At 37.2% G+C, this 10,964-nt stretch overlaps 1 protein-coding gene across 1 annotated transcript; it reads right to left on the bottom strand.

The window, feature by feature from the left end:
* Positions 1 to 5,447: 5,447 nt before the first annotated feature.
* LOC147511394 (uncharacterized) lies at positions 5,448 to 5,900 on the bottom strand. The gene has a single exon (XM_086598447.1). The coding sequence runs from the start codon at positions 5,898 to 5,900 to the stop codon at positions 5,448 to 5,450; it is 453 nt and encodes a 150-aa protein (XP_086454573.1).
* Between the last annotated feature and the right edge of the window lie 5,064 nt (positions 5,901 to 10,964).

Here is a 10,964-nt window from a genome sequence, read left to right as displayed (position 1 = left end):
TCTAAAAAATCTATGGTGAACCTCACTTCAATCACTTTTGAAGACTCAACACTTACTACAACTTCAAATGGCGCTGCCGTCATGGATTGAAGAAGCAAGAATACTTGGTTGAGCATCTAAGGAGGAATTTTCGTTGATTTATTTAGTTGTTTTTCATTGTTGACTTACTTTTTTGCAAATCTAGGTTTGAGATCAACATGCAGGAGAGGAGCTGAAAACCGACACAACTTGGCCGGAATCCAAGGCGCAACCGGGCGGGCGACCGCTCCCTTGCCGACGGGCGACTGCGGGTCCACCTCAGCATTCCAATGTCCAATTTTTTCATAGTTCAGTTGTTTTGTGATGTGTAGTTGAACTTCAGACCTGGATTTTGTAATAAAGTAGTATAAATCAGTGGAACTTGTTTGTAATAGATAGAGATATAAAGAAAAAACCAAAAAAACGAAAAAAAAAAAAATAGAAAATATGAGTTTTGATTGATTATGTGGATGAACTTGGGTGAACACTTGGTTGAAGTTCTAGACTTACCAAGAGATTAGAGTTTTCATTACCTTGAGAAGTTTAAGTATGCAAGGTGATTCATGAATCATACGCTCACACACTTTGAATCAACTTGGTATTTAACACTCTAACTAAGTTTAGCTCTAGTTAGCCTAGAGAATATATCTTAACTAGTCAATCTATTAGAGTAGTTTAGTATTAGTTTAGTTTTATGTTTCGGTCCCTTGAAGGCAAAGTTGTTTAATTATCAAAAACCAAAACTGTGGGCTTTTTAAGTAGACCTTTATTGTCAAACAAAGAAAAGCTCGAAAGGTTGGGATTGATTCTCAGATCACGCGCTAACCAACGTTGCCTTCTCCTCAAGTAGCGTGTAAGCATGGCTTGAGAGGTAAATTCTAAACCTCCTCAAAGCCCATGTAAGAGGATACCTTGTGTGTTCAAGCATGCTTACATGATTGTTTGAAATTTAATTTCCGCACTGCAATTTACATTCACACATAAGGTTGAACTTGAGACACATAACAACCATTGGAAAGTCATTCCCCAATGTAGATAAATTGGACGCTGCTTGATTCTTGAACCCCTAGACAAAAAAAAAAAAAATGAATTAAAATCAATCAACTAGAGCCCAAAGTAGTCACGCTCCTCCAAAAAAGGACAAAAATATAGCCATGAGGATTTAGAGTAATCAGTTACCAGATTCCGGTAGACCAATTACCTTCCTCACTCCCCCTCCCCCAGATTCATTGTGAGTGAGATTCTTGGTAGCACACCACTTGGTGAAGTAACCACCTACTCTTCTGAGACGTGTAGTAGAGCCATCATAGTCTCGCGTGCCCAATTGTTCCCTTGAATAGGGCATAATAAATTATAGACCAAAGCAAAGTTTTCAAAACTCCATACTTGCAAAAAAAAAAAAAAAGAATTTCGATTGCTTGAGCATACCTTGCATCGTTTGCGCATGTTAGGATAGTTTTGTGGTCTTACTAAAGTGCATGATACTGCGTTCAAGCACTACAGGTATTAGCAAGAATAAAACTTACTCACGTTGTCTTAGACAACCTCCTATTTCTAGTCCTCCATCTACTAAGATGGTCGACGAAATAGTGCAAGTTGAAGAGCCTCTCTCCAACTTCTACACACAGTTGCAAGATGGGCCTCCATTTTGTATACAACTCACACCGCTCACGAGTGACTTTCGCATTCCACCGAATGTGTTCAATCTTCTACCCATCTTCCACGGGTTTGAACACGAGTTACCGTACGAGCATCTATGCTAGATCCATGAAGTATGTAATACTTTCCACCATTCGGGCGTCACCGGCGATCAGGTTAAGCTACGAGTGTTTCCTTTCACTCTAGCTGGTAAGAGTCACGCATGGCTTCATTCTCAGAAGCCCGATTCTTTCAATACATGGGAAAAAGTTATGTTCTCGTTCATGAAGAAGTATTTTCCGCCGAAGAAAATAAAAGGTATAAGAAGTAAGATACAATTCTTCAGACAGAGTCTAAGTGAGACATTTTCCGAAGCATAGGATAGATTCTCATACTTGCTCCATTCATGTCCTCACCACAAACTAGAAAAATCCACTTTTGTCCAATGTTTCTTCAAAGGTCTTCTCCAAGAACACAAAGTAACCCTCGACATCATGAGTAATGGTAATTTTTTGGATAAAGGTGCAACTGATGCCTTAACCTTTCTTGAAAACCAAGCTGAAGAGAGTACCCATTGGGGTAACATAAACAATTCCAAAATAGTCCAACCTAGTACATCCAAGGCTAGTGATATTTTTTAGGTGAAATCCAATATAAAAATCAAAACTTTAATCAAAACCCTCACAAGAAAGATAGATGCCCTCGCAACCAAACAAAAAGACCAAACCCCCCATCCTGTCATGAACATAAATACATTACCATGCAATTTCTGTCTAAGCTTAAAATCATATAGATGTCACCTGTCCCTTGATCACAAACCTATCATCACTTCAACCAGAAGAAGTATATGCTTTTAATATACCAAATGCACCATAGAGACAACATTCAAACTTCGCATGATAAACATTCTACAACCCCAACCACCTCCTGCAGGTTTCAACAACCCACCAAATATATTCAGACAAGGACAAGGACAAGGTACCTATAACAATCAGAACAGAGCATTGGTTCCATCCCATTTTAGCCAGAACTACCAAAACCCACCTATTAACAACCAAAGAGACTTAGTTCCCGTTACACCATCAACTAGCGTCCAAACAGATAAGCCCACCGAAATAATGCTATCTGTCATACAACAACAAACCCAAATCTTAGCATCCATGCAACAATCTTTGAACTTGTTAGCCCAAGACAAAACTCAAAAAGGTGTGTTCCCATGTCAAGCTATTCCTAACCCTAAGCTAACAAACATAGCCTTTGAAGCAACAAGTGACGTGAACGAAGCTGGAGCACTAAAATCCTCTTTTCAATGTATTCCTTCCCTATTCTATTCCATCTTTTGCTTTAAGGGAATACATCAAGAAGGTAACCGGACCCTCTATTTGGAGTGTGTGATTATAAGTGCTGGAGCCTTAGTCCACATATATCTCACATATTCGTTGTAAAATACTTTTTACTCGTTGTTTAAGTGTAAACCTGTGGAGCGAGTATACAATTTTCCTTTTCTTTATTTTGCATTTCTTTGTCAAAACAGTGTGAACTTGTGGAGTGAGTATACAATTCTTGATACATCAATAGTTATGTGATTTTTCAAAAACAAAACGGGCAATGGATTTTACACAGACCAACCCCTAAAACAACGCAATCTAGGGGCGGTTTGAGACCAATTTTGCTTATTAAGGGCCTATATCACCGAGCTATTTGCCCAAGTCAAGACATTCCATGTCTTGCTCAGTAAATCCCCCAACTCGCGTAACTGAAACTCTATCTGTCTAGATTGGGTTTGCCACAGAGCCGACACGAAAGTTGCATGAGATTATCTGTTATGGTTTGTTTTCTAGAAAAAGTATTAGCATATAGGATCACAACTTTTGAGTACGAGTTTCTTAAAACATCTCTTTATAATTTTCAAAACTAGAGGATATAATTGAAAATTGAAAATTATATGCCCCAGAGTAACCAAAATGATACCGGATTCACGAATAATTTTATCTTATTGTCAAAACCTCTATATGGTTAGAGATATCTTTTGCTTAAGAAAACCAACTAAAAAAAATAGATGAGGCATCTCCAAACGAGAATTAAACAAATAGAGTAACCCAAAGTGATACTATTCTCTATTTAATTCTATCTTTTGCCTCCGCCTCTCTATTTGTCTCGAGAATCTGACGTTAAAAGACTCAAACTTGTACAAATTTTCAAAATTTTCCTTTCTTAAAAATGTTTCCCCTTTCTTCTAAAAAAATCTTTCCCCCTTCCCCCATCTCTCTCTTTCTAAAAACTTTCAAAAATCTTTCAAAATGTCTTCTGTAATGAATAAAAACCTTCCACCTAGCAAGATTAGATGGATAAGTTTCAATGATCGTGTGCAATCACTTCTTAGAAAACTGCAGCTGAAGATATGGACACATATACCAAAAATTATTTCTGGTTTAGATAAGAGTTCATACGCACGTAAGAGACGAGCTATGAGAGAAGGCTAGTGCTCGAACTGTCAAACACCAACTTGTCCCAGTCTTCAACCTCATAATTATTATGTTTATAAAGTCTACACGTGTTATCCTCCAGTGCATTACGCACAGCTGAAGAGAGTAATCCAGCCATCTGGTTGTGATTGATTCAAATTTTCAAAAACTTCTAAGTCTTGGGAATCTGACTTAAAACGACCCACCTTTTTAAAATTTTAGTTCTTATTCAAAACCCAAAAAAATTAATTAATTTTTTTTTTTCTGTTGTCTGTACATATTTCCCTTCAATTCCTTTTCGTTTCTTTCCCTTATTTGTTTTTCATCCACTATTGGATATGAGTGTACCCTATACCGTTGTGTTGCATTTTCGATCCTGATCGTTTTGGTACCTCACGGGTCAAGATCAGACGAGTAACGAAGCACGGATCGACTCTTGAAGTTGGTAAGGCACTAAAGACAAGAGCGGAATTTCCTGATTTCATTTAGGCTTGGGCCAAAATTTCGTTTTAAATTAAAAGGCATGTGCCATCAACCCTATTTAGCCCACGTGACCGCCCAAACATTCATCTTCTTCCTCACAAATTTCTAAACCGCTCCCATCCAACTCGCGACCGCCTGCTCACCCATACACACCACCACTCCAAATTTTTATAGCCTCCTCCATTTTCAACCCTCATTCCAACTAAAAACCCCAATTTTATCAATTCATACTCCAAATGACTCGAGTTCTTAAAGTCGTGCTGGAGCAAATTTTTGAACCCATCTTCAATTCGATATATTTGAAGTGCACTTCAAGACTGAGGTTAGAAGAAGAAGATGGGAACGAAGCTTTGGTTTTGTTGGAAGGTGCGGCTTATTTTCCCTCTCTCACTCTTTCGTTTTATAATCACATGCTTAGAGGGGAGGATGACCACATCACGGTTGTCAAGGATGGTCGCTCGCTTTAGCTCACCAAAGAGGCGGTGAGTGAAGTTATGGGGATTCCTCTAAAGGCTTATGTTCAGACAGAATAGTCCCCAGACAACAAGACCATCGATGTGATGATGGCAGAGATGCTTCTAGAGGGGGTGAAAACCCCCAAGTCTCACTGCGTGTTTTAGAGTTCACTGCAAAGGAATCAATTGGCAGTATCTTAATGGACAGCCTACAACCTGCTAGGCTCAGCCAAACCTTCTGATATCGATAAGGCGATGCTCCATATTCTATAGATTCTCCAGGAATAGAAGAATATTTTTTTTTGCTAAGGGTAATTGTATTAAATAAAAAAAGTTTTCCAAAGTACAAAGAATGGATATGATTGATAGTAAATCACTATCTCAAAGCTCAGTTTACAAATCTATAGTACGTGGTGTTCATATCCTCTATTTTGTGCAAGAATGTCGGCCTACCATCCCACCACTTCTTCTCTCCCTTCGCCAGGTTAGCTGCTTCTTTTGAGCAAATGTCCGTGCCAAAATTAGCCTCACGCCAAGTGTTAGTCACAATGATCCAGTCCACTAGCCCTTTCACTTTGTCCCAAGTTGTACGAATTTGCCAATGTACCTGATCATTATGAAAAGATTTCACTACCGTAGTAGAGTCAGATTCCAACCAGATTAGTTTCCATCCCAGTTCCACCGCTTTTGAGATGCCCTCCACTATCGTGAAACTCTCAGCTATAAAGTTTGTAGCAATACCCAGACCTCCTATATATGCGCCAATAACATTGCTGTTACTATCTCTAAGAAACATGCCCCAACCTGAGTTTCCAGGGTTTCCATCCTCTTGAACAACCATCAGCATTCACTTTTGTCATGTTACTTGGAGGTGCCACCCAATAACATTCAAGGATGCATGGAGCCTTCCTTAGCTTGACCGGTAGCTTCCAAGCCTTCAGGACTTCTAAGTCTTTGGTGGAGTTATTCATATATTTCTTCGAATGGTTATTAGCTCTTTTAACCGCTTCTCGAACTTGAAACATGACGAAACTTATGCTCGACTTCTTGCTGCCATATAAGACCCCATTTCTATTTCTCCAAATAGCGACCAAACAAGTGATTGCGGCTGCCTTCCACAGATCCTGTATGAGAGGAATTTCATTTCTACATTTTATGAACATTTCCTCCTTATTGGCAATCCTCGAGTGATGCTGCATATTCTTTGCTATGAGCTCCTAGCATCTCTGTGCAAAATTGCATTCAAATAAAATATGACTTTGTGTTTCCTCAGCCACTGTACAAATACAACAACGAGATGCCATATGGATCTTCCTCCCCCATAGTTTCTCATCTATATGCATGGCACCATGGAGAATTTTCTAGCCTATCCCAAGCGTCCTTGGCATCACCTCAGCTGACCAGAGAAACTTGGTCCACAACAGCCCATTAGCCCTCTCTCTTATTGCTTCATATGCCGACCCAACTGAGAACAAACCATTAGTGGATTGATGCCAAACTCTTCCTTGTGTCTTCTCTGTGTTGATCCGGAAGCTGCAGCTGGCTTATATCCACCCCTAGATTGATAAGAATTTTTTCAAGAGATTCCATAAACTTCCATTGATTCCCCTGGATGCAAGCGCTGAGGGGTGCTTTAAGTTTCTGCAGAAGCCTCTTGTTTGGATAAAGTTTCCAATGATCACCTCACCTATCCAGTTGTCCCTCCATAAGCTTATATTCTCTCCTTTTTTGATGATCCACCCTTGATGGGTATCTATCTCTCTGAGGGCCCATTGCAAACCGGTCCACACTTTAGATCTCTTGTGGCTCGACCAACCCCCCGATTTGTTTCTATATTTTCCATTCATAAACTCTAACCAATCCGAAGTATCATTCAGTAAATTCCAGGCTAGTTTCATGAGCATAGATAGATTTATGTCTCTGAGCTTTCTGAGACCAAGTCCACCCTCTTCCACTGGCCGACAAACCTTTTGCCATTTTACTGTGATGAATTTCCTCTCTACTGGGCTGCCACTCCAAATGAAATTCCTAATAATGCATTCACATTCTTTGATCACCGACTGATAACCCGTAAGAACTCAACTAGATTACTCTAACTTTATTTTTACGGTATCAATTATTTATTTCCTACTCTCACATGTATATTCATGCAATATATAGAGTACGAAATCGTTCTACTCCTAAACTACCAAGACATAATAGAATCCAATTAATCAAACACAAAGAAACAATGGTGAGAGTAATATTTATAAAGGTGAATTTATACTATGAAACTAAATATATGAATTTAACCTATACTAATTTAACTAAGTAATTGAATATGACTTGAATAAAATATGGAGAAGAAATTAGTGGGATTTGATTCCACTTTGATTTATTCCTTATATGCTAGTGTAGATTATTGCAATCCTAACCAATTAAGATTAAGTATTTGATCCCTGATTATTTATGGCAATCTCTGCCAACTAATAATTAGCATGTGAGGAAATTCAACCCATTCTCATGGCGAATCAACTAACCTACTAGAGTGAAACTCTTAACAAGCAATAATTCTAACTAACATATCAAGTCTTAATCAAGCTTCATCAAACCTCTCTAATTGAGGTTTAACTAGAAGTCGTTAGACTATCATTAATAGAAAAATAAATAGAAGACATAATAAAGAACAATAACTTGACTTTTATTAATTTAATGGAGGCTACAAACTAAACTAATTAACTAAAATTAAACTAAACTAAAAAGGGAGAGAGAAAGAACCTTAATTTAAAACTAAACTAAAGATGGGAGCAGCCAAGTTTTGTTTAGCCTTAAACCTCTTTATATAGGAGAGGTTTGAGAGGTTTAGGTTTACAATTTCATGCATGGGCTTTGGAGCCATGTTTTGGGCTATGAAATCAAGCCCAAAACCTAATTACATATGTCCAAAAAGGGTTTCTCTGTTGAAAATTACTGAAATAGCCTTTTTGTCCACTTTTGCTCCTCTGATTGGGTTAAGGCCTGCACCGTTAGAAATTTCTTTCCGATCTGGTCGTTTTGACATATAATAGACCCAATTTCGAGGTCTAAGTCCAAAGATACGGCCTGCGGAAGTTCTATTGACTTTTCTGCTCTATTTATGCCCGCGTTGACTTTGACTTTTCAGTTTTGACTGGGATTTAAAAAGGTTTTTTCTCTTTGAATCTTGGCCTTTAATCATAAAACTTCTTAGCAACCAACATTTTCTCCTTTATCTTGCAAAAGTGACATGTTTCTTCACATATTTGACTCCAATGCATGAAATACATAAATGCACGTAAACAGTATTAACTCATATTTATTATACACATAATTGGTCTAAATGTAATGATATTAAGGGGTAAAAAAAAGTACAATTTTGGGCTCTTATCAAACCACCCCCAAATAGCATTTTGCTTGTCCTCAAGCAAATATGAGAAATTAATATAAGTGACCAAAAATGTAGTTCTAATTAATCTCTTTTCGCCGAGTGCGATTACATTGACCATATACAACAAGGCTTTAAACTACTAGGAATTTCCTAGTGGACGAGTTATAGCATCGTGAGAGTTTTCCAGAGAAGATACTCACAAACTCCATCTATACTACAACGACTAAGAAATAAAATTACGGTTTCCTACTTTCTTCTCAGATATCTATACATCTCACTAGCAATGAATACATAATAATCAATTCGAAATCTAAGCTAATACGTGCATAATAATCAATTATCTAGGGATAAACATATATATAATGAACTATGCTATGAAATGCAATAACATGTCCGTTTCTGAAACTTTGGAATAGCGTCCTTAAGTAGGTCCTCACATATATGTCAAGAAAAAACCACTATGATTTTTCCACTCAAGTTTCACTCACTCCAGTGCGCAGTGGGCACATTTTATCTTACAATCTCAATGACACACAAGGAAGCCAAAGTTGATCAAATACATCTACCACTTACAATCACACTAACCTATTCCTAATTGAGCTAGAGGTCTTTATTAGGTGTTGTGGGGATTAGGTGATGATTTAAGAATGAAGGAAATGGATATTCAAAAATAGCCAGTCTGAGATAATAGAGTCTTCATATTATGTAACTAGAGAAAACCTTGTTCTTTACTTTGCTTCTACACTTTGTTTCCATCCTTAGCCATTTTTTCCTTTTTCTTTTGGCTTTTGACTCATTTGATTCTATTTTTGGAGTTCTAACTTTTTATTTTATTTTATTTTTCTTTTCTTTGGATGGAACTTTCTTTTCTTATTTGAAGCAACTAACAAATTCTTGGTTTCAAAGGTTTTTATCTTTATTCTTCATTTCATCTCTATTCTCAGACTCATTCACAAATGGGTAGGCTGATTTTTATTTTTTATTTTGTTTTGTAAAAGGGTAAAGGATTTGCAGTTTATGAAAGGCTAAAGAAAGACTCATCAGAGGGGCGACTAGCGGAAATAATTTCATATAGGTTTGAATTTCTTGCTATATCGATCCAAAGAGGGCCTAAATTCTTGCTTAGGATATGGTATAGTGATCAAGCAAGTGGACGTGTGATTTCTCTATTCATAATTTACTTCTCCCTTGTGTCATTTCTCAAATATTTCACTCATATAAGGCTTTATGCTATATTCTTAAAGGATTTGTAGAATAAGTACTCTAACCTAGATTTCAGAAACTTACTGCCAAACAATCATAGATACTCATGAAATATATTTATAAAAAGATGCAATGATTATTACCTACATATTAACCTAAATTTCTAAAAACTATTCTAATATAAGAGCTAATGTAAAATATCTAGACTATTATCATCATAGAGAAAGAAACAATACCAATATTCCTAAGTGTATAGCATAAACTTTTTATTTATATTTATGATTTTTTTTTTAATTTTATTACTATAAAACAAGTGCATATTATACATGTATTATCCTAATAGGTGCCTTAAATTACGCCTGTTTCTATACCACCCCCAAACAAGAACATGTTTTGTCTTTAAAGTATTAAAATAAAAAGGGTAAGAAATACCATGGAAACGCATGAAAATTGAAGAACACCTGGAAAACAAATTTAAAACATACTAATATAGATAAATAAAAACAGACGCAACTCTATATGAGTTCCACTCATTATGGGGTTAACAAAAATTAAATTGCTTGGGACATAAGCAAACATGAACAAAAATTAAAACTTACCTCATATCTAGCATTTAATCGTTTTCCTCCTCCTCAATAAAGAATTGAGGTTCCTTGGTATCCTGCCACGCCATGATAATTTGCCAGGCCTCACGCTATTTATCATCTACAATCGCTAACTTGTTAAGCACCACTTGATCGGATAGGGTGTAAGGGCAACCCAATTAGGTTGTAGCCTCCACCCCGGCCAAGTCATTGTATGGAAAGAGCGAATAATGCAGTTGGTGGGTCTCACAATGTCAACCCCAACCTAATCCGTGAAATGGGCACAAAATGCAGGAAAGAAACATAGCATGATACGACAAACTAAGACAGACATAAGAAGATACTTATGCCTCATACTATGGGTTCAGGCTAAACTAGATACTAAGTTCTGGGGAAGGTCATAGAGCATACATCCCTTAGCTAGAGCAAGGAAAACATCACAAGTGGAGTCATTCGCAGAAGAAAAACGCTATTCCTCTAATATGTTTAGCATGATAAAAAACATCACCGTGCACACATTAAGGGACAAGTTGCCAAGGGCTACGTTATATTGCCCTTAGTCCTCTACACGGAAAATTCCTGCCCCATAGGTCTCATGTAAAAACTCATAGTTGTAGGCATAGAAACTATCAACCAAATAGCCCCATAAGTCTTGAATCTCAGCAGGCATAGAAATTCCAACAACAAACGCCAATAAGAACTTGGCTATATCCATTGTTTCATCCTCAATGGT

Source organism: Coptis chinensis, chromosome 3 (assembly GCF_015680905.1).
Source record: "Coptis chinensis isolate HL-2020 chromosome 3, ASM1568090v1, whole genome shotgun sequence".
Lineage (NCBI taxonomy): Eukaryota > Viridiplantae > Streptophyta > Magnoliopsida > Ranunculales > Ranunculaceae > Coptis > Coptis chinensis.
This window is presented reverse-complemented; position numbering and strand designations above follow the sequence as displayed.